Source organism: Erythrolamprus reginae, chromosome 1 (assembly GCF_031021105.1).
Source record: "Erythrolamprus reginae isolate rEryReg1 chromosome 1, rEryReg1.hap1, whole genome shotgun sequence".
NCBI lineage: Eukaryota > Metazoa > Chordata > Lepidosauria > Squamata > Dipsadidae > Erythrolamprus > Erythrolamprus reginae.
In genome coordinates, this window is record NC_091950.1 from 133963089 (window position 1) to 133990992 (window position 27904).

Genomic DNA, 27904 nt, shown 5'->3' on the forward strand with positions numbered 1-27904 from the left:
AACGTGCAGAATGAATAGTTTTCGAATAAATAGGAGTCTCATTGTCAGCACTTGGCTGGGGATCATGTGAATTGTAATCCAATACATTTAAGAGCTCAGGGTTTAGTAATGCTGGTTAGGGACATGCTGAAGAATAACCAGTTTGAAGATAACCAGTTTTGACTTGAGCAAATCTAGATCTTACTAACATCCCAGGTTTTTTTAGAAAGGCTTTAGGGGTCACATTTATGAATTTGACTGGATGTGGGAGCAAGTGTACAATTTTTGCTGCAAACAATTGTTATGTTCAAAATTTCTGCTTCTCCTTTTTCGTGGACGAGTAGAAACAAGATTTCATGATATGATATGAGTCTGAGGAATAGGTTGGCATATAAATCTAATAAATAAATAAACATGTATACAAGTTAACCTAGCAGTGGAAAAGAGTATTTGTCCTATATGCTGATATTTTGTGAATGGATATTTTTTTGGCTCTTCCTTTCCCATTTTCCAGTAATAAGGGTACATAGAGTGTCAGTCTGAGGCTAATTCCCAATACATTTTATGAAATGGATTAAGTGACACAAAAATTAATGCTCCGAGTGTGTGGCTTTTTAAAGTGTCAGCTGCAGTACATCATTTTGTGCTATGAGGGTTATTGGAAAGTAAGACACGTAGCTCTTGAGGGGAATGTTGCGGGAGACGTAGGCACGTAGCTCTTGAGGGGAATGTTCACGGGGGACGTAGACACGTAGCTCTTGAGGGGAATGGTCGCGGGGTATGTAGGCATGTAGCTCTTGAGGGAATGTTCGCGGGGACGTAGGCACGTAGCTCTTGAGGGGAATGGTCTCGGGGTATGTAGGCATGTAGCTCTTGAGGGAATGTTCGTGTGGGACGTAGGCACGTAGCTCTTGAGGGGAATGGTCGCGGGGTATGTAGGCATGTAGCTCTTGAGGGAATGTTCACGGGGGACATAGGCACGTAGCTCTTGAGGGGAATGTTGCGAGGGAGGTAGGCACGTAGCTCTTGAGGGGAATGTTCGCGGGGGACATAGGCATGTAGCTCTTGAGGGGAATGGTCGCGGGGGACTTAGGCACGTAGCTCTTGAGGTGAATGTTGCGGGAGACGTGGGCACGTAGCTCTTGAGGGGAATGTTCGCGGGGATGTAGGCACGTAGCTCTTGAGGGGAATGTTCTGGGGGACGTAGGCACGTAGCTCTTGAGGGGAATGTTCGCGGGGGACGTAGGCACGTAGCTCTTGAGGGGAATGTTGCGGGAGACGTAGGCACGTAGCTCTTGAGGGGAATGTTCGTGGGGGACGTAGGCACGTAGCTCTTGAGGGGAATATTGTGGGGGACGTAGGCACGTAGCTCTTGAGGGGAATATTGTGGGGGACGTAGGCGCATAGCTCTTGAGGGGAATGTTGCGGGAGACGTAGGCACGTAGCTCTTGAGGGGAATGTTCGCGGGGGACGTAGGCACGTAGCTCTTGAGGGGAATGGTCGCGGGGTATGTAGGCATGTAGCTCTTGAGGGAATGTTCGCGGGGGACGTAGGCACGTAGCTCTTGAGGGGAATGTTGCAAGGGAGGTAGGCACGTAGCTCTTGAGGGGAATGTTTGCAGAGGACGTAGGCATATAGCTCATGAGGGGAATGTTGCGGGAGACGTAGGCACGTAGCTCTTGAGGGGAATGTTGCGAGGGAGGTAGGCACGTAGCTCTTGAGGGGAATGATCACGGGGGACGTAGGCATGTAGCTCTTGAGGGGAATAGTCGCGGGGGACGTAGGCATGTAGCTCTTTAGGGGAATGTTCGCAGGGGAAGTTGATATTACTGTCGTGTAGCAGGAAGCAAGCAGAAGTGAACAAGCAGTGCCAGTGTCCAGTACATCAACGCCAGTCGATGATCTGCTGACCACTGGCACTGTTTGTTTGCTTCCACTGGCTTTCTGCTACATGACAGTAATACCAACTTTCCCCGCGAACATTTCCCACGAGAGCTACGTGCCTTTTAATCTTACTTTCCGGATAACCCTCGTATTTTTTTGCAGCTCTGTAAAGTTGCTTACTACTTTCTCCATTCTTTGACTATACAGGCATAATATTTGCTTGATTTCCAATAACAGCATTAAACAAGCAACTATCCCATTATCTGTCTAGTTGATACAAGAGAAAATTATACCCAACTTCCTTTGCTTCTTACCAGGAGATTTAGTGCCAGTTTGATTTTCTGAAAGCAGTCAAGAAACTCGGTTTCATTTGGAGGTCTTGCACGCAGAGTCAGAACTCCCTCTTTAGACCAAAAGAAAATAAACACTGAATAAAAGGCTGAAATAGTTTACAAAAAAACCAGCCACCTCATTCTATCAAGTATAGTTAAAAGCTATCTATAAATACTGGGAGTTGTGGGCTGGGAGGTGCTTGGTTCTTAAAGGCCTTATAGGCAAAATTAAATATTGACCACCTAGTCCATTGGGACATACTGAGAGATGAGTTTTTCTCATTGGAGACATTGGAGGTTTTTAACTATGCCTTTTAATAACATCTCTATGTGGTTTTGGTTATTGTTTCCTAATTTAAAGAGTTTCACTGTTTACAGGAAGAAATGAATCGTTGAACTTGGAACCAAATCACAATGGTGAAAAAAAAGCCCCCCCCCTCCTGACAGTGGATGGCCAGTGTTCCTACCCACTGTCTCAAAACCTAGATGAAAGACTAAGAAAGAGCTAGATCCAGTGGCTTTACTTTTGAAAAGGAGGAGAGAAACGGAACAAGAAAAGAGGTTAGTGGGGTTCAGAACTGGCCTAGAATTCAGTATTTGAACTGGATCCTTCAAGCCTGATGGGATGGGGTGTACAGTGCATTCAGAAGGTATTCAGACCAGTGTTCCCTCTAATTTTTTGGGGGGATGGGCGGAAAAGTATAGTGTCTGAGCGGCAGTCCCTTTGGGACTGGGCGGCACAGAAATAATAAATAAATAAATAAATAAACAAACAAACAAACAAAAAACCCACCCTGTTTTGCCTCAGAGAATTTCAAAATAAAATACTGTACTGTGTATCTATAACAGTGAGCTCATAATAGGGCAACTCTATCAATATCAAAATGCCACTTAAATAGTTGAGCTAGTTTCAAACTAGATTTTGATTTTCTTTCTCTCTTCCTTCCTCCCATTCTTTTTCTTTCTCTTTTCCTTCCTCTCTTTTTTCTATCTGTTTCTCTCTCTTCCTCTCTCTCTCCCTCCCTCTCACTCTTTCCCTCTCGGCTTCTGGGCAGGTTTGGAAAACTCTGAGTTGATGATGATTTTTAAGTGAGCGATTGCTCACTGCTCAGCTTAGAGGGAACTATGATTCAGACCCCGTTCACTTTTGTCAATTTTGTTGTGCTGCAGCCTGATTCTAAGTTGTTGAAATTCATTTTTTTCTTATTAATTTCCACTCAGTCCTTCATAATGACAGAGTGAAAATAGAATTATTATTATTATTATTTAGAATGTCTATAAATTTATTAAAAAGAAGAAAAAAGATATATAAGATATAAAAGATAAGGTCCCACAGAGTTGGCCTTCTCCGGGTCCCGTCGACTAAACAATGTCGTCTGGCGGGCCCCAGGGGAAGAGCCTTCTCTGTGGCAGCCCTGGCCCTCTGGAATCAACTCTCCCTGGAGATTAGAACTGCTCCCACCCTCCTTGTCTTCCGTAAACTACTTAAGACCCAACTATACCGCCAGGCATGGGGGATTTGAGACACCTTTCCCCCAGGCTTATTATAATTTATGTTTGGTATGTATGTGCTGTTTGGTTTTTAATTATGATAGGGTTTTTAGTTTTTTTTAATATTAGATTTGTGCCAGTATAATATTGTTTTTATCGTGGTTGTGAGCCGCCCCGAGTCTTCGGAGAAGGGCGGCATACAAATCTAATAAATTATTATTATTATTAATTATTATATCACATTGGTATAATTATTCAGATCCCTCACTTAGTACTGAGCCACCCTAAGTCCCAAGGGATTGGGCCACATATATGTCAATTAAGTTAAATTAAATTACTGTTTTAAAGAACCTTTGGCAGCAATTACAGCCTTAAGTCTTTTAAGGTATGATGTGACAAACTTTGCACACCTGGATTGAGGGATTCTTTGACATTCTTCTTTGCAAATCCTCTCAAGCTCCATCGGGTTGGATGATGAGCATAGGAGGACAGCCATTTTCTGATACCTCCAGAGATATTTAATAGGGTTCAAGAGTCAGGGCTCTGGCTGGGGCACTCTAGGACATTCACAGGATTATCCCTAAGGCACCCCTGTGTTGATTGGGCTGTGTGCTTAGGATTGCTGCCATGTTGGAAAGTGAACCTTCGACCCAATCTGAGTTCCTGAACGCTATAGAACAGGTTTTTATTGAGGATATCCCTGTACTTTGCTCCATTCAGCTTTCCCTCAACCCTGACCACTCTCCTACTTCCTGCTGCTGAAAAACACCCCCACAGCATGATGCTGCCACTACCATGCTTAATATTGGGCAGGTGATGAGCAGCGCTTGGTTTCCTCCAGACACAATGTTTAGAATTGAGGCCAAACAATTCAATCTTGGTTTCATCAGACCAGAGAATCTTGTTCCTCACAGTGTGAGAGTCCTTCAGGTGCTTTTTTTTTCTTTTTGCAAAATCCAAGCAAGCTTTCATGGGTTTTGCATTGAGGAGAGATTTCTATCTGTCATTCTGCCATAAAGCCCAGATCGTGGAGGGCTGCAGTGACGGTTGTCCTTCTGGAACTCTGTCCAATGACCATATGAGATCTCTGGAGGTCAGTCAGAATGACCAATAGATTCTTGGACACCTCTCTTACTAAGGCCCTTCTCTCCCAGTTGCTCGGTTTGACCCATTGAACAGCTCTTGGAAGAGTCCTGGTTGTGCCAAACGTCTTCCATTTGAGAATAATGGAGGCCACTGAGCTCTTAGGAACCTTCGGTGCGACAGATATTTTATTGTAGCCTTCCCCAGATCTGTGCCTTGCAATAACCCTCTCTGAGCCTTGCAGGCAGTTCCTTTGTCCTCATGGCTTTTGCTCTGCTACAGCATGCCTTATCAGTTGTCAGGCCTTCTATAGAGAGGTGTGTGCCTTTACAAATCATGTGCAATCAGTTTAATTTATTACAGGTTGACTCCAATTAAGGTGTAGAAACAGGTCAGCAATGACCAAGAGGCACCTGAGCTAAATTTCAAGTAGTGTTGCAAAGAGCCTGAATAGTTATGCCAATGTGATATTTCAGTTTTTCTCTTTAGTAAATTTGCAGACACTTTTAAACTTCTGTTTTTACTTTGTCATTATGGGGTACTGAGTACAGATTAATGAGGGGGGGGGAAATGAATTTCAACAACTGTAAAATCAGGCTGCAGCGTAACAACACTGACAAAAGGGTCTGAATACTTTCTGAATGCACTATAACTATATAGTATGAAAGCAAAATAGGCATCACTTAACAGAACTGGCTTAATAATAATAAGGTACATCATGTGGTGCAGTAGGGTCATTATTAAAAAAAACCAAATGTGGCTCTTGAAAAGAGCCCTTGAGACTGGTATTTGTAGCTTTTTTTCCTTTCATGGTGTGCATTTAATAATATATAGAAAACAAACATGAAATCTCGTTTTTCATTCAGCTGAAATTTTCAGGAGAAAAAAAGCCACATGTTTATTTTTATTAAAAAGTTGCAAGGGTCATCAAGGCAAAAGAGAATTATTTGAGGGTTCTAACCCTTGGATTGTGTGCCAGTTTGCTTATTTGCAAAATAATTTATTGTCCAGATCCACAAGAAAAATTTACAAAGAATAACCAAATCCACAAAGCCAACAAAATGACATCTACAGTACTTGAGTACGTATTGACATCTGTTATGGGACTTCTCTCTTAAGGAGGTGCATCTAGTGGGGCCAAGAAGATGAGTCTTCTCAGTGGTGGTCCCCTCCTTGTGGAACATTATCCCAGCAGAGATAAATTTGGCCCCAATTTTGATTTTTTTTTTTTTTTGCAAGTCCCCTAAAAGATACGTTCTACCAAATGCTTAGGGAACCTGGAGTGATTTGGAGCCCTTCAAGTGATTGGTTAGTCTGATTTTTGTCAACAGGAGAATTAGCATTTATTGGGTTTTGTACATGGGTTTTATCTTGGTAAGTTACCCAGAGTAATCATGTGATTGTTGGGCAGTTTTTCAAACAAACAAAGGAAGCCCTTATACTATTATCACCCCTAAGCAGAACAAAAACATGTTCAAGTCATTTTGGAAATTGATGGAAAAACTGCAGAGTGGGCTAAGTGAAAATACAAAGGCTGTCCCGTAGGCTCATTAACCCTTTATCTCATGTACATTTTTCCAAACCTGTGAACAGGTGTCAAAAACACAGAATCCCCAGAGGGGGAGAGCCAGACCCCTGTGGCAGAACCAAGGGCCAGGCCCCCTGTGCCCAGGGGTGGGCTACTGCCGGGATGGGGGGGGGGACGCAGTGAGGTAGCAAAAATGGACCTCCACCCCAGGGCACCCAATTTGCACTGAAAAATGTTGAAAGAAAATGCAGAGCATCCTGCATAAGCCACACCCACAGTGTGGTAATAGAATTTTTGGGTAGCCCTTCACTGCCTGTGAAGAAAATAAAGCAAGGGATGAAGCCACATCTGTCCTCTCTGAGGACTGAGTCATCACTGGGGATCCAGGCAAGGCGGAGCCCCTGAATTCAAATTATCAGACTCAGTCCTCAGATGATTGGATGAGGTCAGTCAACCCATCCTGGATGATAACCTCACCCACTATAAAGTTGGGCATTTTTTCAAACAAACCAAGGCAGCCCTTATACCATTGTCACCCCTAAGCAGAACAAAAACATGTTCAAGTCCTTCTGGAAATTGAGGAAAAAACTGCATTGGGTGGGCTAAATCAAAACAGAAAGGCTGTCCCATAGGTCATTATCCCTTTATCTCATGTACATTTTCCAAACCCATTTAGACACAAACTAAGGATGTTCCCTTTTTCCCTTTTGAAGGAGAAAATCCCCTGAATGTAACACTATACACCCTCTAAAAATCTTGTGTTCAGTTGCTCCTACAGCCAATGATTTAGCTGTTGATACCTGCTGGCCCTTTCTTCTTGTTCTTCTTCCCCTTCTTCCTTTGGTTCAGTTGCCTGAATGCTTCTGCTGCTTTTTGAAGCTTGGCCACGAACAGCTCAATATCATCAAGGGTGCAATTCAGTATTTGCTGTGAACACACAAATCAGAGAACTTAAGACAAAGCCAACAGCCAGAAGTCATCCATGCTCACACAAACGTACTCTGTATCTCCCTGATTAAGAGTCAAAATGTTCATTGCAGCTTTAACCATGGGCTTCCCCAAATATGCCCATGTTACACCAACACTCCGCAGTCTGCATTGGTTGCCAATCAGTTTCCGGTCATAATTAAAAGTGTTGGTTATGACCTATAAAGCCCTTCATGGCACCGGACCAGATTATCTCAGAGACCGCCTTCTGCTGCACGAATCCCAGCGACCAGTTAGGTCCCACAGAGTGGGTCTTCTCCGGGTCCCGTCAACCAAACAATGTCGCTTGGCGGGACCCAGGGGAAGAGCCTTCTCTGTGGCGGCCCCGGCCCTCTGGAACCAACTCCCCCCAGAGATTAGAATTGCCCCCACCATCCTTGCCTTTCGTAAGCTGCTTAAAACCCACCTCTGCCGCCAGGCATGGGGGAACTGAGATGCACTTCCCCCTAGGCCTTTAAAATTTTATGCATGGTATGTCTGTATGTATGGTTGGTTTTTATATAATGGTTTTTAACTGTTTTTAGTATTGGATTTTGTTATATACTGTTTTATTGCTGTTGTTAGCTGCCCCGAGTCTGCGGAGAGGGGCGGCATACAAATCCAATCAATCAATCGATCAATCAATCAATCAATAAATTCAACGTGATTAGCAGGTACATTTTGTTTTAAATAATCACAACTACTGGTAGGAAATTATGGGCTGCCTCCAAACCAGGTAGAGAGAAATGCTTGGAAAAGAGCATCTTTCCCTGCTATGTTCTTATTTGCATCTCAAAAAAAATGTTTCTTTTCTTTTGGACAAATAAATGTTACCATCAAGTGGTGACCGCATCCTCTCCCATATAACTTTAAAAAAAATACTATTACTAACCGTTTCTTTTTCAATCTTCTGTGCTAAAGCTGCACGAGACTCCTCAAAATCCTGGGAGCCACTATTTCGTCGATCATATTCTGGCAAAAACACAGAAAACCAAGTACAGTTAAGTTCTCAACTTACAATAATTCCTTTAGTGACCATTCAAACAATGGCACTGAAAAAAGTGAATTATGACCGTTTTTCTCATTTATGGCCTTTGCAGTATCCCCATGATCACTTGATCAAAATTCAGGTGGTTGGCAACTGGTTCATATTTATGACCGTCGCTCTTTTGGGATACATCTTTTGATAAACATGGATGATTAACTGTAATGCAAGGGCATAACTTGCTTTAAAATGCATACATAGAGGCCATCTCCCTTTATCATTGGACATTTTTTCTCTTTTGCAAAATTGAATTTTAAAATGGGATTGTAGATCTTGTGATCAATGTATATTTCTGCTAAGAAGTCCAAACAAAACTGTTCTCTATCCAATAAGTTTAAAGCATCTTAAACTTTCAATTAAAGTAAGGTTTTCAGTGTCAAACTGACACAATGGCTGGGGATGGTGGGTTATAGTTCCTAACGCTTGAGAGTATCAAGTCAGGAAAAGCTGCCATATACAACAGAAGTTCCCTTCAGAGAAAAACTCTGTCAATTGGATCACTTTGCTTCCTTCAAACCTAAGGCTTTTCAACTTGTCAATCAACTGGGAGGAGGGAAGGGGGAAACAGAATGCTGAGAAAGTGTGCATAGAAACATAGAAACATAGAAGACTGACGGCAGAAAAAGACCTCATGGTCCATCTAGTCTGCCCTTATACTATTTTCTGTATTTTATCTTAGGATGGATATATGTTCATCCCAGGCATGTTTAAATTCAGTTACTGTGGATTTATCTACCACGTCTGCTGGAAGTTTGTTACAAGGATCTACTACTCTTTCAGTAAAATAATATTTTCTCACATTGCTTGTGATCTTTCCCACAGCTAACTGGACCTTATTTAACCCTTTAACATATGTAAATGTTTCGATCATGTCCCCCCCTTTTCCTTCTGTCCTCCAGACTATACAGATTGAGTTCATGAAGTCTTTCCTGATACGTTTTATGCTTAAGACCTTCCACCATTCTTGTAGCCCGTCTTTGGACCTGTTCAATTTTGTCAATATCTTTTTGTGGGTGAGGTCTCCAGAACTGAACACAGTATTCCAAATGTGGTCTCACCAGCACTCTATATAGCGGGATCATAATCTCCCTCTTCCTGCTTGTTATACCTCTAGCTATGCAGCCAAGCATCCTACTTGCTTTCCCTACCGCCTGACTGCACTGCATGGATCGTGACAGCCTTGCAACCATCAAGGTCACCACTGCAAGTGCTTGAGAAAAGAGATGGACTGTTCCCATAACAAAAGGATGTCTCATAATTGAACAGGGGTGGGGAGAAGAGGGAAATATTGTTTAACTAAGCAAGCATTTGCATGGAAATACCAGAGTTGGTTTTGATTCTTTAGTACCAAAATGGTGTATCCAATAAAGTTTTACTTTTGGGAATTCAAAGCTCCTGAGAGTATTTCCTTATTTTGGGTTCACTAGTCGGACAGCTGACACTCACATTTTGTAAATTTTGACTCTGAAGAAAATCAGCAGGTAAAGATTTCCTCTGCATTCTATCACCTGATTAGCTAAAAGCTTATCTCTTAGTGTGCTATCCATTATGCAAATATAAAGTTGCATCAAGCTTCTATTAATTAAAAAAGGTAGTGGCTTTGTTCTGGTCCTTCTGGTTTCTTCCGTAGGAAATCTGCATGTCCACCCATTTTGCATAAATTGCTGTAAAGTAGCAGACAGATTAACATCCCTTCTTTCATCTTGCAATGATTGTGCTCTTGATGGAGCTACAGCACCCTTTGGGGTTGCTGTTAATTCACATGACAAAAATCTCTGCTATCTTTTGTAAACCTCCAGCATAATGAGGGGCTCTTTTGCTGTAATCAGCCCCATTATCCACTGCCTCCTACTCCCTGGAGCAAATAGGCTCTTGTGCTGTTCCCCAGAAGGAAGCAATGGATTTGAGGAGAAAAATAAACTAGGACTTTGTAATTGCTGGAAGAACTAATGACCAGAGAGGGAGAGTCCCCAGGAAATGTTTAGAAAACTAGTATAAGTTAATCAGTAGCTTGAACCACCTGGAAGTGTGCACAAGGTTGGTGAGTTGGAAAATAGACTATGTATTGAGTGGGTAGCTCTAGATTTAGCAATAGATTTCTGGTTGATTAGGAACAGTCTGGCAAGAATCTCTAACTCTTAATTGTTTAACAGTGACAACACCAAAGAGTCCTACCTCCCCTCTGATCTGATCAGCAAGAATCAGATCAAATTATGATGGTCTATCTATCTTTGTACCTATACAGTTGTGCATGAAGTTCTAATAAAACTCAAGGATTCTACTAAAAACAAAAATGTCATAAAGTTGAAACATAGAAACCGAAGATTAATGGCAGAAAAAGACCTCATGGTCCATCTAGTCTGCCCTTATGTTATTTCCTGTATATTATCTTAGGATGGATATTTATTTATTTATTTGTTATTTATTTATTCATTTGTCCAATACACAAATACATAGGAAGAAAAATAGACATGTAGTAATATATATAAGGGTAAAGGGAACTTAGAGGAGAGGATACAGTATATGAAAGAAAGAAAATATATATGATAAGTGAGAGAAAGGAAAGACAATTGGACAGGGGACAAAAGGCACACCAGTGCGCTTATGTACGCATATGTGGATATATGTTTATCCCAGGCATTTTTAAATTCAGTTACTGTGGATTTACCAACCACATCTGCTGGAAGTTTGTTTCAAGCATCTACTACTCTTTCAGTCAAATAATATTTTTTCACGTTGCTTCTGATCTTTCCCCCAACTAACCTTAGATCTTGAAGGCTGCCTTCCCCATCTATTGATGCAAAAACCACCTGCCATCACCTTTTCTTAATCTGCTATTCTCTGGGACCAATGCTCTCAGAATTGAAGAGATTCTGAAAGGTTGAAGGAGGAAGCTCCAGTACAGCAAGGACACCTAGGCATAATTCAGGTTGTTCAAAGGCTGATGTGAGTGGGATTTAAGCATGCTGTGTTTTAACTATCGCATGGAAATATTCATGAATGCCTTGCTTCCTTGGGCCTTTAAGACAGTGTTTCCCAACCTTGGCAACTTGACGATATTTGGACTTCAACTCCCAGAATTCCCCAGCCAGCAAATGCTGGCTGGGGAATTCTGGGAGTTGAAGTCCAGATATCTTCAAGTTGCCAAGGTTGGGAAACACTGCTTTAAGACATGCACATGAGTGACAAGAACGAGTGACATGGCCTTGATTTTCTGTTGACCATATTAGTGTGGCAATGTAAGGCTCCTGCAAATGCTGTTGGAACTGGCCTTCAAGTGCAGGTGCTTGGCTTGGCGCACCATTTAATGTGTTCACGGATGTGATGGAATGTAGTCTGGATTCCCAGGAAGGAGGGGCTGCGTTCTTAAGGGGGGGGGGGCAGCCAGGCACGGAAAGTTTCCTTGGGAGAAAAAGAGTTAAGAAGGCTCCTCACTAGCAATTCTCAATGATGTTAAAAATCAATAAATACCTTTATTTTGGCAAGATTTCTGTCTATAGCTGAGGAACAATAAAGGAAACTACAGAGAGCTAATTCTACTTGTCTGTTTTGTTCTTGGAGCCTGATAGAGTACTGACAACAATTGCCATACCTGGCTGGGACGGAGGGACCACACGATTCTGCTTGTTTTTTTGGAGGCCTCTGTCATCGTGGAAAGGGATGGGCGCAGGCCCTTGAGGCGGGGGAAGGATGGACTGCCTCTGTTTGATCTTCTCCAGGTTCACCCTGCAGAAGGAAAATAGGAATGGTATTGATATCCAAAAGATGTCCAAAAGATTCACTCAAACAGCAGACACAGAGCAAATGAATTTAAACCTGTGTTGATTAATTTGGATTTTATTGGATTAAGAGCAATGTTTAATTATGGAGGGGAGGAGTACAAAGCATTTCATATAGGCCTCAATTATGGGTGATCTAACAGTGCAAAGCCTTTCATTTACATCCATTGTACAGATTAAGCTGATCTGCATATGTTGATCATTGTAGTAATCCTATTAAATTCAGACAGATTTAATGCTAAATAAACAAGTGTGCATAAAAACACCATTCTACTTTGCTTCTCTCAGCAAGCAAGGAATCAGTAGAGGCATCAGACCAGGCCCAAAACTGCCTGATGAACATTTTTTTCAGACGCCTGTTTGGTTTGTAAAGTTCTATCGGCACATTGACGTACTTGCTCCATTGCTGAGGTGGGCATTTTTATCCTCCCTTTATCCAGGGCTAGTACTTTTGTTTGAATCTCACCAGGCTCAAGGTTGATTCAGCCTTCCATCCTTCTGAGGTGGGTAAAATGAAGACCCTGATTGTTGGGGGCAATAGGTTGACTCTGTAAATTGCCTAGAGAGGGCTGTAAAGCAGTCTAGAAGTCTAAGTGCTATTGCTATGGATAAAGATATGGATAAATTAATGTTTTTTTAAAATGACCAAGCCTTCCAGGTGCTAGGAAAAAGCAGATCAGTGGGCATTGTAAGGCATACGTTCAATTGATGAGAACTTTCAGGTAAAATTTTCATACAAATGGGACACAAGGGTTTTGTACAAATTCAAAATCGGTTCCAGATTTATCTTATTTATTTTTATCCCACCTTTATTATTTTTATAAATAACTCAAGGCAGCAAACATTCCTATTATTCCCTCCTTTTCTATTTCCCTCCCCAACAATAACTCTGTGGAGTGGGCAGTGCTGAGAGAGAATGACTGGCCTAAGGTCATCCAGCTGGCTTTCAGGCCTGAGGTGAAGCCAAAACCCAGACCCTGGTTTCTAGTCTGTTGCCTTAAAGCAGTGTTCCCCAACCTTGGCAACTTGAAGAGATCTGGACTTCAACTCCCAGAATTCCCCAGCCAGCATTCGCTGGCTGGGGAATTCTGGGAATTGAAGTCCAGATCTCTTCAAGATGCCAAGGTTGGGGAACACTGCCTTAAACCACCAGACCAAACTGGTTCACATCTCTGTGTGACCTGACAACATCAGCTGGTTTGAGGAGCTGAGTCAATTCTTTCCAGCTCTGTGGTAGTTTACTTGAAGCTAGAATTTAGGTGATCTCCCCACCCCCCTGAACTTGTGGATCTGCCAGATTTGTGGTTGATTTCATTTTCACCGATGAAAAGAAAGGCATCACCTTGTCTTCTGGAACCAAAGCGGCCACTGTTCTCTCTCACCAACTCACCTACCATACCGTTTACCTTCGTAATTCTTGTCTTGTTCCCAATAATTCTCTCCAAGCATTGCGCTGCAGTTAATATGTAATCAAGATTGCAAGTAGGAGGATAAAATGCCAGATTAAAAAGTTGCTGACATACTAGCAAAAAAGGATCTTTTTAATGTGCAACAGATGTCAGCTGTGGGGCCAGTTAAGTATTTCCTCAAAGCAGCTTCTTTGATAAGTTTGTCAAAATGGCTGAATAAATAGGACACAGTGTGCACTGAAACGGTAATCGTGATTTCTTTTACTGCCTTTTATATAAAGTGGGAGAAGAAGGGATTCAGTTACCCTAGTGCTGTGATGGTGAACCTATGGCATGCATGCCACAAGTGCCACACGGAGCCGTATCAGTGGGCATGCGAGCTCACATCTGGTGTGCGCTGGCCAGCTGGTTTTCAGGCCTTCTGGGCCCCCTGGGACTCAGGGAACAGTTTGTTTCCAGCCACCAGAGGGGATGGGGAAGGCCCATTTTTTGCTCTCCCCAAACTACAGAGCCTTTCTGGGAGCCTGGGGAAGACAAAAATGGCCTTCCCCACCCCAACCAAAGGTCCTCTGGAGGCCAGAAACGTTCCGTTTGTCGACTTCCGATTGGACTGGAAGACCCATTTTTTGGCTGTCCCCATGCTTCAAAGCCTTTCTAGGAACCTGGAGAGGATGAAAATGGCTTTCCCCATCCCCCAGAGGCCAGAAATAGCAAAATAAAAATGGGCCTTGCAGTCTAACTGTTGGCAAATGGGCTGTTTTCTGCCTCTGGAGGGTCTCCGAGCAAGGGAGTCCATTTTCACCCTCCCCAGGCTCCTAGAAAGACTCTGAAGCCTGGGGAGAGCGAAAAGCATGTGTGCCATCGCATACCGGGAGCAGGGGATGGTCATGCATGCATATGTATAGGGGTGCACATGGAATTATGGCTGTAGGCACACAAGCACAACCCTCCCCCCCGATGCTTTCCCCCATTTGGCACACAAACCAAAAAAGGTTCACCATAGAAACATACAAGACTGACGGCAGAAAAAGACCTCATGGTCCATCTAGTCTGCTCTTATACTATTTCCTGTATTTTATCTTACAATGGATATATGTTTATCCCAGGCATGTTTAAATTCAGTTACTGTGGATTTACCAACCACGTCTGCTGGAAGTTTGTTCCAAGGATCTACTACTCTTTCAATAAAATAATATTTTCTCATGTTGCTTTTGATCTTTCCCCCAACTAACTTCATATTGTGTCCCCTTGTTGTGTTCACTTTCCTATTAAAAACACTTCCCTCCTGAACTTTATTTAACCCTTTAACATGTTTAAATGTTTCGATCATGTTCCCCCTTTTCCTTCTGTCCTCCAGACTATACAGATTGAGTTCATTAATACAGATTGAGTTCATCACTGCTCTAGTGCAACTGTTTCAGCTGGATAATGTCCTTTGGTCATTTGGAAGGGAGGACATGGATGGACTCCTATTATTGGTATAGAATTCCTAAATTTTGAGGTTCAAATTATTTCCATGGGAATTGAAGATACTATACCGCCCCGAGTCCATGGAGAGGGGAGGCATACAAATCCAATAAATAAATGAAAAAGTAAATACAACTATCTCTAATCCTATCAACTTTATATTTTTCCCCATTAAGCAGGGCTCCATCTCTGCCCTATTAAGTTCCAGCAAGATATATTAGGCGCTTGCACAAAGTCACTGCTTTCAATTCCCAGGTCTAGAAACTGATTCACCATGACCTGCAATTATTTTCCAGCTGGTGAAAAAAAATCCTGAACAATGAAATTTAGTTGAATGATTTCTGAACATTTGGGCTGAAATGCGATAGCATTAGGAGGTGAATTTAGACTTTTGTTTTAGGCTATTTCCTCTGTTACTGAATCCTGTCTGAAAGACTCTCATCCAATTCTCACTCATTAGATTTAGGTTTCAGGACGTCTTCCTGAGAGAAAGAGCAATTCTGCTGCAAGAGATAATTCTTTCCTCCATCTTCATGGAAATATGGGTAAAATTCCTCAAAGTTTTGCTACTCCAAATGAGCTCCCACCACGCATTTTCAAACTGCAACAACTCAAACTTGGAAACTTGCAACTCCTGTAGTCCAAGAAATGCCTTTTCTTGGTCTCCCTGCTAGTTTGTCCATATACAGAAGCCACTTACTTGAGGGTCTGGGGCCGTACCTTCCTTCCAGATTTATGGTCAACAAGTGCACTTTCTATGTCCTCGTGAACCAACTCTGCCTAAAACACAGAATCAGAAATAGATTGGGGAAGGAAAGATGCAATGGAAAAATGCCTGCAGCCTGTCTGTTAGATAAGCATTAATCGACTGCCCTAAATCTAGATTTTATTGATGATGCATGCCTTCAAAGTGTAAAAAGGAAACACACAGGCACAGGGCATCAGGGAAATATTTCATGGGGCTAGCAGTGGAATTTATACAAAGAGGTTATTCAGGCTTGAAGCAAAGGTTCCCTTCAATCCTCAAGTAAAGCTAATTTCTGGAAAGATTCAAACTTTCTAGATGCAGCCAACAAATATATTCCTGTATGAATCATGGAGTGTGTTTTCCTGCTCTGTAAATACATCTTCTTTTAAGGGAAGCTCTGCAACCCCACCTATTTCTGAAAACAGTCTCTTGTTTGCATTTGGTCTGGCAAAGGAGAACTTCAGTGTGGAACTTCTGCTGACATGGGACTCTTGGTAGAGCTTCGCCCTCCTTTCCCCAAGCCATCAGATAACTGTGAAACTTTAAATATTCATGCCACAGGATTGCCCCTCTCTAGGTCACCTCTCTGAAATCTTGCAATCTAGTTGGACCAGGGATGCCTTTCACTCAGAAATCTGAAAGACTCCATCCTTTAGTCTTCTGGTTAGTTATCAAGACCTGGCTTTTTATGCAGGTACTGAGCTAGCATGAAACTGTTTTGGGTGGGTTGTTGGAGCATCCTAAGGTATATCTTCGAGACTGTTTTCTACCTTCTATCTTCATTTCTCCCAGCGATCAGTAAGATCCCACAGGGTTGGTCGTCTTCGGGTCCCGTCAGCTAAACAGTGTCAGCTGGTGGGTCCATGGGGGAGAGCCTTCTTGGTGGTTGCCCCGACTCTCTGGAATCAGCTCCCTCCTGAGATCTGCACTACCCCCACCTTATTGACTTTCTGGAAAGCTATAAAAATTTTGCTTTTCTGACAGGCCTGGGGCCGTTGACCTCAGGGGATGATTAGTGAGGTTGGCCCATGAATGTATGAATGGCTACAATTATTTTAAATTGAAATGTTTTTACACTGATTCATGTTTGTTTTTGTTGTGAGCCGCCCTGAGTCCCTAGGGACTTGGGCTGCATAGAAATATAAATAAATAAATAACCAAGGCATCAAGTTAAGGGGTTTTATGATTTTTATAGACCAGGATTTAATTGCTGTTGTGAGCTATCCAGAGTTGTGTTTTAAAATGGACAGCCACATAAATCTTAAAAATGATAAAATAATAAATAATAAATCTAAATTTAAAAACAAAGGGTCTTTTCTATAACTCTAAAATCTGGACCAACCTTGCACTTGGGGGGAACTGTAACTCTAGTGAGTCCAATTTTTCATAACCCCATTTGGCTCCCTGCCGTTTACCTCCACTTCATCACAATTAAAGAAGTGAATGTCAGGTTTGTGCTGTTCAGAGTCTTGACACACTAACAGGAGGACGGAGGGATATCGCATCTGATTCAGCACAGTCTGGCAGTGCTGGACTGTTGGCAGGAGGAAGTCTTCAAGCTCTTCCTGAAAAGCAAACACCAAAGAGAAAATGGTTCAAATACACATAAAGGAATATTCAGCTAGTGGCTGCATTTGCACATTGAAATGGCTCTTTGCAAAAGGAGACCATGGATATAGGAGCATTTGAGTTGCCCTTAGGACTTTAAATCCATTAGCAGCCACTTTGTCAACATCAGAGTGGCAACGCTATTGCTGACGCACATTATTCACAAGGGACTGAAAGAAAGGGAGCATAACTCTTGGTACTTGTCATAAAACGAGACATACTGGAAAAGAAACCAACCCTGAAGAAGATATGTAACTTTTTAATATAGATCTGTTTATATCTTGCTTTAATAATATATTTTCTCAGATGGCAATGAGAAAATTAACCACTCATATATCATGTAAGCCACAACCACAACTGACCAGAGAGTTGTTTATTATCCCCAGAGAAAACATGGTTTATTTACCTGTCTTGCTTGTATATAATGCTAAACCAGGAACAAATAAATCACTCTGAGGCTTAGTGCAATGTGGGAGGCCAGACTTTTATCATTTTGATGCCCTCCAAATACATTGCCACATTGAACCCATCCATCATATGGAAATTGTGGTCCAACCAACTTGCAGGGTGCTAGATCAGGAGAGGCTGCTTTGTATTATGATATTTCTAACAAGATTTTTGCCAGCACAGCTCCTGATCTATCAAGACCATCTTGATAGATCTAATTGTAATGTAAATAACCTCTTTTGTCCATCACCCAATGCTCTGGCAGAACAGAAAGCATTTCCATTCATGTGCAATTCATCCCTCTGCTCAGTCAGCTTGATTAGATCAGTCTTATCCCAGCTGGAATACAGGCACACAGACAACAAGGTGCTTGCTATGCACGTAGGCGGGAGAAATCGGGCAGACTTTTGACTTTTTGTTGTGGTTGGTCTGAGCCTGAATTCCATCCAGTTTAATACTCTTAGAAAAGCCTGCAGCAATTCATCAACCCATTGAGAAATAATATGCAATGTGTTTATGTAAATCATAATCTTTCCAATGTATGTTTAGCAACTTGCCTCGCCATTACCTTCCAAAAGAGGTTTTTGCTACTCACCTGAGTTCCACAATCCAACAGTCGAATAGATTTGTCATTCACCTGCAGCAGCATATCTTGGGCCCAGATTTTCTCTTTGGAGCTCAGCTGTTTGAGTTTCCTGATGGCATCTTCCACTGTTACAATGGCCTCGCTTTTATCCATCATGAAGGTAGCCAGGTGCTAGAGAGGGGGGGGGGGAAACACCCCAAAAGGTCAAACAGGGATGATAAGCAATTTAACTGCAGAGTTTTATTGTATTCATGGCGTATATGCATGTTCATAGAGACAGCTAACTCTGGTTTCTACTAGTGATAAGCAGCAGAAATAACACTTTGTGAATTATTTTATTTATTAGGTTTTTAAAAAATTCTATGCATGGAACATATTTTATGATTGGTTTAAGAGGAGAAATAGAAGTTCAAATTGAATTACGATAATAACAATGCTTTAAGATATGTATTTATTGACAGAAAGATGAAATATGATGCAATTACAACGATTTTTTGTGAAAACAAATCTTTATGTAACTTTATGTAACTAAATTAATTAATAAAAAAGGGTACGGAAGGCGGTTTAAAAATAATAATAATAATAATAGAGAAGACATTGATAACAAAAAGGACAACAGTGAATGTCGATGATTTCTATTCACCAGAAAATAATTTGATATGTAACAAAACTGTAACTCTCCTTCTCTCAAGAGGAAATTGATGATATTTCTATGTTATTTGTAATTTTGTAATTGTCCAGGTGTTTTTTGTTGGTTTAGAAGTGTATGTATGTTTTTCTATTTTCTTTTTTGTGTATTGCAAATATTGCAAATATGTCAATGTATATATTTTCTTGATTATGCTTTAAAAAAAAACAAATTAATAAAAATCACTTTAAAAAAAATAAAAATTCTATCTTTCTTACTTTAGAGATAAATTAAAATAGCGAACATGCCTAATACTCCCTCCTCCTCCTATTTTTCTCCTGTTGGTCTGTAAAGGAGGGACTGGCCCAAGGTCACCCAACTTAATTTCATAGCTTAGAAAAGGCTAGAATTTGCAGTCTCCTGGTTTCTATCCTGGTGCCTTAACACTAAACCAAACTGGCTCTCTAATTTTGCCTCTCCCCCCAATTCTAGGGTGCAAATATTGCCAGTGTATAAAAGAAACCACTGCTGTTGATTTGATGGTTTTGTTTATCAACAGTCTCTCAAATCTTGCTTTATAGAAGATTTGGGATGCATAGAAGTCAATTAAATAAATAAATAAATTTGCAAAAGAGCTATGTGAACTGACAAGGACCTGCAGCCAAATTGTAGGTCTCGTTTTGAAGAACTGTTAAATCCTATATATTTAAACACACATGGCAGCCTTTAGTTAGTTCTTTCTCTTTGGTGTAGAGTCATTTATATTGAGACCTCAGCAAGGGATTCAGCTTCCTGCAAGCAATAAAAAAACAACAACCAAACAAACAGCCAGGCGTGATTGGACTTGTAATAATTCCACCTCAGCTCAAAACCTGTTGCCCTAGTTCGAAGGGGGAAAAGCCCTCCATGGCTCAACACACTCCAACAGTTTGCTTTCTAGATGTGAGGATTTGCATACATGAGCTATTTTTGTGCAGGCCCTACCGATGCTAATGCCAGGAGCAAGAACATTGTTATCAAACAGTGCAACAAAAACACACAGGAAATGGGGGCCTTTTGTTAATCTCCATCTGCCTGCTGTTGTTGGCAGATGAAAAGAAGCTGTTCTTCCTTGGCTCAGGGGGAAAAAAATCACACAATGTTCCCACTATGGCTTTATCATCCAGCAGAGGGAAGTGTAAAGACCCTTCAAAATTACATTATTAATCCATTCTCCTAGGAAACTCAATTAGACCACAGTGCTGGCTGTGAAAAGGCCAGCTTCTTGGATTAGAAGTTTGCCCATTGTGGACCTTCTTATGCTGTTTCTGCACTTGACCCCCTTCTCCTCATAATCCAGCAAGCAGAACACACATTCACTTAATTTTGCACTATGCTGACTTGACAAAGTTCCGGATGAAGTTATTTATCCTGCGACTACTCTGCTCCGAGGAGGGAATTCAATAGCAAGTCCTGACTATTTGCATCTCAGCTGTGTTCCCCACTATCCCTTCCACCTTTTCTAAAAAGGCAGATCATCTCTTAAGGAAAAACATGACAGCTGCAGAAAATCTTAGAGAGAAAAAAGTATTACAGCACTACTGTTAGGTGCTCCATCACTGGAGGTTTTAAGAAGAGAGTGGACAGTCATTTATTTGAGATGGTATAGGTTCTGCTTAAGCAGGGGCTGGACTGGAAGATCTCCAAGGTCCCTTATTTATTTTATTTATTTATTAGATTTGTATGCCGCCTCTCTCCGCAGACTCGGGGCAGCTAACAACAGTGAAAAACAATATAAACAAATCTAATATTAAAAGTTGTTAAAAAACCCCAATTTAAGAAACCAATCATACATACAAACATACCATGCATAAATTTTGTAAGCCTAGAGGGAAGGGAATATCTCAATTCCCCCATGCCTGACGACAGAGGTGGGTTTTAAGGAGCTTATGAAAGGCAAGGAGGGTGGGGGCAACTCTGATATCTGGGAGGAGTTGGTTCCAGAGGGTCGGGGCCGCCACAGAGAAGGCTCTTCCCCTGGGTCCTGCCAGACGATATTGTTTAGTCGATGGGACCCGGAGAAGGCCAACTCTGTGCGACCTAACCGGACCAAAGCAATTTCCAAGTCACCCTCCCAGCTTGGTTCTGGTTCTGGTTCCTATTCTATTCTATTCTATTCTATTCTATTCTATTCTACTCTACCATATCTTTGGACAATACTTTCTACTGCCAGGGTAGTTGAATTCCTCACTCATACTTGCTGAATTCTGTCCATCTGAAAAGGAACTGTAAGGTTTTTCCTGGGAGGTTGAAAACTTTTTTTTGTTTCCTCAATCCCTTTCTAAAGCAAAGCCAAGAAACCAAGTTGGTTAATAAGTTTGGGGTCTTGTTTGCAACTGAGAAATGATAAAAAAACATAGCAGTATTTCTCCCTTTAATTCTCTCATTGCTGCAAAGGACCTATCACCCACTGAGGCTTTGGAACTGAGGTCACGCTAGAATGGCACTTCAACTGTAGAGCATCAGGGAGAGCTGGACCTTTACTCTGGTAATATAGCACGAGCATTTGGGTAGCCTTTGGAGAAATGATTTGCAAACATCAAAATTATTGCCAGGCTCCCAGGCGGGAAATGGTCTAGTAAAGGGCTTCTCAAATTTGGCAACTTTGAAGTTGGTGGATTTCAACTCCCTATATAGAATAGAATTATTTATTGGCCAAGTGTGACTGGACACACAAGGAATTTGTCTTTGGTGAATATGCTCTCAGTGTACATAAGATACAATTGTCAAGAATCATGAGGTACAACACTTAATGATTGTCATATCCATATTAATCAGGAGAAATCTACTTATGAGAACTTGGTGTGCTGCCAATCATATCTTATTTGATTAGGGTTCAGGATGAAAGCTCATTTCATGCCTGAACAAACATGATAAGGAGAGACACATATTCTGATTACTGAAAGAGCATAGGCATCACTCCTGTGGAAATGCATACAATCATCTTATTGCTTTATTTCCAAAACGAATCACCAGAATTTAAGTCATATGTACAGTTCCAACTCCAGCCTTCTGAGAGCTCAAGTATCTTAAATATGGAACAAATAAAGATGTGCTTATTTTAGACAAAGGTATATTTGAATATATAATCCCATCCTTTTATAGGAAGCCCAGAGTGGGAATGCAGTCAGAATGAACATGCAACGGAGAAACAGGATTCCACATGCTGACCTTCCATTCTTCCACCCAATGAATGAACCAAGCACCAGCAGGAAACCTGGCTTATGGCCGGTGAGACCAGCAGAGCCTCTACCTCCAGCCCAATATTATTATTATTATTATTATTATTATTATTATTATTAATTAGATTTGTATGCCGCCCATCTCCGTAGACTCTGGGCGGCTCACAACAATAACAAGAACAATGTAAGAACAAATCTAATAATTTAAAAAACACTAAAAACCCCATTATTAAAAGCAAACAAACACACAAACATTCCATGTATAAACTGTATAGGCCCGGGCGAGATGTGTCAGTTCCCCCATGCCTGACGGCAGAGATGGGTCTTAAGAACTTTACCAAAGGCAAGGAGGGTGGGGGCAGTTCTAATCTCCGGGGAGAGCTGGTTCAAGAGGGTCAGGGCCGCCACAGAGAAGGCTCTTCTCCTGGGTCCCGCCAAACGACATTGTTTAGTCGACGGGACCCGAAGAAGGCCAACTCTGTGGGACCTAACCGGTCGCTGGTATTCGTGCGGCAGAAGGTGGTCCTGGAGGTATTCTGGTCCGATGCCATGAAGGGCTTTACAGGTCATAACCAACACTTTGAATTGTGCCCGGAAATTGATCGGCAACCAATGCAGACTGCGGAGTGTTGGTGTAACATTTTCCTTTGTCTCCCCATCAGGAGCAATTCTCTTTTACAAAGGTACCAAGAGAAGCTTCTTTTAAAATTTATTTCTTAAAAAACCTCACTGGTGCAGTGGAAGCATTCCTAAATGATGGGAACATAGGTGGCATGGGGAAAAACTAGCTTTTCCTCTTTTAAATAATTGATTTGAACCAGCTATTTCTCACATCCCTCCCTTCCCATGAGTAATCTTGAAAGAAGAAAAAAAGGAAATGGAAGGATTTCCCAAGTAGTTTACCACTGCCTTCTTCTGTTGCTTGCTCACAGTGAACCTGCTAAACTGCTAGGGCTGCATTATTACTGTTACCTTTGAATTTTTTTTATTTTATTAGATTTATTAGCTGATTATCTATCTCCTGTGACTTATCCCTGGTGTGATCACAGTTGTGCAAAGAGATTGCCCACTGACTCAGATCCCTTACCTATTACTAAGCAATTTATTATCATCATCATCATCATCATCATCATCATCATCATCATCATCATTATTATTAATTAGATTTGTATGCCGCCCCTCTCCGTAGATTCGGGGCGACTGCATGCTTATTCTGGGCTTTCCAACTCACCTGGACATGGTATTGAGATGTTTCGTGCATGATGATGTTTGAGTTGGAGTATTTCTTCCTTTGTTCTGTGGAGAAAAAAAAAGTAGGATAACCATCACTCCAAGGCTTGGCTAGCTTTTTTAGACTGCTTTCTTCCAAAAATGTATTCCTTTTCTTTTCTTTCAGGATAGCTTATTTATTATTTAGCTTAATTTAATTGGTTTATAGAAGATTTTATACATCATTCTGCTGGAGTAACAGCAACATTCTAGCATGCATGGGTATTATTTAGTTAAGTAAGTCCCAAAGTAGGTATTTTCTTGGCAAGTACACATTCCAAGTTCTTCATTATCCAGAGAGAGAGAGAGAAAAAGAAAGAAAGAGAGAAAGAGAGACAGACAGACAGACAGACAGACAGACAGACAGACAGACAGACAGAGGGAGGGCATCACTCAGTGTCAAAGACAGTCTTTCCTCCTAATATCATTTTCCCATACTTAGAGCTTACTAGATATGGTTAGGTTGTAACTGCCACATCCTCTCCTTCAACAGATAACTAATCACACTTTGATATCAGACATTCAATATGGGAATATTGGTTGGGGAATTTTAAGAATTGAAGTTCAAAGATCAGAGACTAATTAATGAATTTTAAAAAGTTTTATATGAGGTTTTTGGAGATGACATGAGAGGGCAGGCAGGGGAGAGGAGAGGAGAGGAATCTACATACTGTATCTGAAAAGCAAACTGAGCTTTGATTTCAGGTCAGAAAGACTCTACTGGCCAATGCTGCATATAAAAAAACCCCTAGTATTCATTTATTTATTCACAACTAGTATTCACAACTAGTATTCATTTATTTATTATTTAAAAACTGTCACTGAACCATAAGAAATCCCAGAACATTATACATAATGCAAAAACAATTTGAATATTATATAACAATAAAATTACAAATTATATAGAACTAAACACATTTTCCATCTATTAATCAACCAACCAACCAACCAGTTATTTTTTTTAAAAAAATGTGTTTTAAATACTTGGAGAAAAAGAAATTGTCATTTGGTATCATAGAAAAGCAAAGTCGTTGCTCATCCCATCTCCTTAGAAAGGGCACATTGGGGCAACATGACAAAAATGTATTATGGAATTGCATTGTGTAAGTACTCGTCAGTGACGCTTATGGGAATAGGGCTTTCTTTGAAAAACTAATAAACAAGTAGGATTATACGACAGGTGATTTTTCTAATATTTCAGCTCCAGTCCATTTTAGGACTTCACAGATTGAATACAGGAAGATTCTGTTAATGTAGTTTTATATTAAGAGTAGAATTAGTTCATCTGATCAAGTTCCCGGTCTGGTCTACTTGGGAAGGCTGACATCAATACTGCAAATCTGTCATCTCTTTTATAGGCCAAGAAGTTAAGGAAGCTCCTTTCAGAGTCTCTTTCTTTACTCATTATGCAAGTGTGTGCTATGTCCTCTCTTATCTGATTGTTCCCTAGGCAGCACCTCTCCCCCCTCCCTCCCTCTCTCTCTCACACACACACATAAGGTCATTCCCACATACCATTACAATTCTTTGCTTCTGGTGATATGAAAATTATACTGTGATTGATGCAGCGATTGATGCAGCCTAAAACAGCAATCCCTTTTTTAATTGTAGTTAGATTTTTAAAAAAGAGAATGGACTTTGAAAAGGGTTGAGTCACCTGCTTGAGCAGGGGATTGGACTAGGAGAAGACCTCCAAGGTCTCTTCCAACTCTAATATTCTCTTACTCTACTGACTCATTCTCAGCTTTTAATCACTACTACTATTCCAGAATCTTTTTTCATTACTACAATTAGTATGTATAACTCTGTAATTTATATTTGCTTTGTAAATAAAGAACTTTGCATTTGTCTCTGTTAGGTGTTATGCCATTAACCTCTGCAGAAAGGACACTAGATGTGAAAAGGTTTGTTTAAGAAATAAGTCATAGCTTCCTGCTAAAAAATAATCACATTTGCTGCCTCCCTTGGGTCATTTCCACAATGATTTTACTTTTTATTTTCTTTTTTAAAAATATATTTTTATTGTTTTTCATTAGACAAACAAGACAAACAACATTCAACATTTAAGGGAGCTACCATTGCTCCGCTTATCATAGAAGTCTAACTAGTACAAAAAACAAAGTCTAACTATAATCAGATCAATACAGAAATATAACACTTACATTCTATGTTCTTGTTAAATTTAACTCTGTTATCTTTATGCTATAGTTCATATAGCTCAAGTAAATTCTCTTATCTATAAAATATCAAGTTACTTAAACTAGTAATAAGATATAAAAAATATTGAATAAGTGAATTTTAATTATTTTATAACATGATAATAATAGATATAATGTAATAGATTAAAAACAGTATAAAGATAGAGTATTTTTGCAATATTACAAATTTTAATGTGTTATACTTTTTATTTTCAAAAGGAGACTGACCAAATGTCGCTTTCACTGCTGTTGATTTCAATATTGAGGCCCAGTAGAATTTTCTTCCAACTGACCAATACTGGAGTGCAAAAAAGAAGCATTGAAGTATTCCCTGTCTCTATTTTAAGTCCATGTGTTAATTTTTCTGCTCAATAATTTGAGCAGCTGCGACAAGGAAAAGATGCAAAGCCACCAAGTTCTATCCCTTCTATATGCATATACGCAAGATGGAAGACCGATATTTATTGGCCAAATATGATTAGATCCATAAGGAATTTGTCTCCTGTACAGAAGTTCTCAGTGTTTATGCAAAGCAGAAAAATAATCATAATTATAATAACAAATCATAACCAACATACTAATGATATCAATAAGAGAAGGTGGCAGAACAGATGAGAAGATAATAATAATATAGCTGTATTGCATAAGTAAATATACCTAGATATAAGATAGTACTGTGGGAATTAGATGTTCAGCAGAACACAAGCACAAGGAAAAAAACTCTGGGTCTAGTAGACATGCAATGCCCAGTAGCGGCTTTCCGTGAAAAGGTTCACAGAGTTTATGTCCAGGATGTGAGGGATCTATAGTTGTTTTAATACAGGTACTAGAAAGATCTATGAAGTATGATTGGACCATAATAGAAGTAAAACAAGAGCAGGGGGGATATTCTCATTCTTTCTTGAGATTTCTGTTTTCCAACACAGATGAGAAAAAAAACCAGGAATAGCAAATGTTTCTCTTATTGTTCTGAAGAGCTTTCTGCTTTCTTGCTTTCTCCAAAATACATCATAAATGGAAGCTCTGGAGGAAAAATAAACAGCTTCCTGGCAACCTTCTTACCAGATGGCCTGAGACACCCTTGTCCTGGCAAATGTAAAAGGAGATTCATAGATGTCTGCATGAGAAATCTACTTGGCAATGATTATACAAACTTGCAAATGAGATGTTGTTCAGTGGTCTGTTAAATAATAGATATTCAGATGACCAGACTGGAGAGATTTGCAACATTCTTTTCTATTTCAGCTATATCTGGGTAACCTAGTCATCAGTAAGCTAGAAGCAATTTATAATAATTTAATAATAGTATGTTTGAATTCATTTGATGGGTTATCATAACAGTTTAGAAAACAACATTTTAATATGTATTTTCAATGTTTAAAAACATCCTGGTCTCTGTACAACTGAAACACAAAATTCAACTAACAAAAGATGAAAAGCACAAGCAAACATATTATAAAAGAACCTCAGGGAAAGAATGTTACTGACATAAGTAGGAAAGTTATGTACTTCATAATATGATAGCCAGAGTGTCAAGGGAGTTAAAAAGCTGGGATATTAGCACAGCAGAAGACAAACAAAAATAATATTTACATTCAGTGCTTCCTTCTGGAGGGAATGATGTTTAAAATAAATAATCTGGTTTTACAGAACAATCAGATGGTTTGGTGAAAGTGTTTAAATCAGGGTGGCTGGATTTAGCCAATTTAGTCATCCCAAATCTTGATCTGAGCCAGCCAGGCGAAGCTCCAAAGAACTACGGTATATACCAACTAACTATAAAATAGCAAGACCTGGGCTAACATTCTGAATATAAGTATAGGACTAAGAAAGGTAAAGTCTTTGCACCTGAAATGAAAACATTTTTTAAAAAATTATGTGTCGTGAAATCCCTCAGGTCATTTATGAAGAAGTCTTTGAATTCCAAACTGTTAATTTAAGTTTAATATTCATTCAAGGAATCTGATACTGAAATGTTTCTTTTTTCAAAATAAAAATGAAGACTTAATTCTCACATAATGGAGAAATCTGAACTTCAGAATAAAACTAAAAATACAAGGAGGTGAACAGAGATTCCTTTATCTTTAAAGAGCACAAAGGACCAAATATGGGAGAAGAAGTTCTGAAGGTCAGGAGGTGGATCAGAGGCTATAAATCATCTAAGACAGTTCTGCATCTAGTTTTTTGTTTCCATTGGTTATACCTGAATAATGTGGCATACGACATGGGAAGGAAA

The 27904-nt window shown here is 40.3% G+C and overlaps 1 protein-coding gene across 1 annotated transcript in view; it reads right to left on the reverse strand.

Annotated features, from left to right (window-relative positions):
- Positions 1–27904, reverse strand: part of EPS8L2 (EPS8 signaling adaptor L2) — a 135456-nt gene that overhangs the window by 42135 nt on the left and 65417 nt on the right. The window contains exons 4-11 of the mRNA XM_070765430.1: positions 23433–23497; positions 18362–18523; positions 17127–17276; positions 15664–15743; positions 11901–12034; positions 8156–8235; positions 7098–7224; positions 2178–2266 (exon numbers count right to left, since the gene is read on the reverse strand). Coding sequence (XP_070621531.1) covers positions 2178–2266; positions 7098–7224; positions 8156–8235; positions 11901–12034; positions 15664–15743; positions 17127–17276; positions 18362–18523; positions 23433–23497 — 887 coding nt within the window. The remainder of the gene's footprint in view (positions 1–2177; positions 2267–7097; positions 7225–8155; positions 8236–11900; positions 12035–15663; positions 15744–17126; positions 17277–18361; positions 18524–23432; positions 23498–27904) is intronic.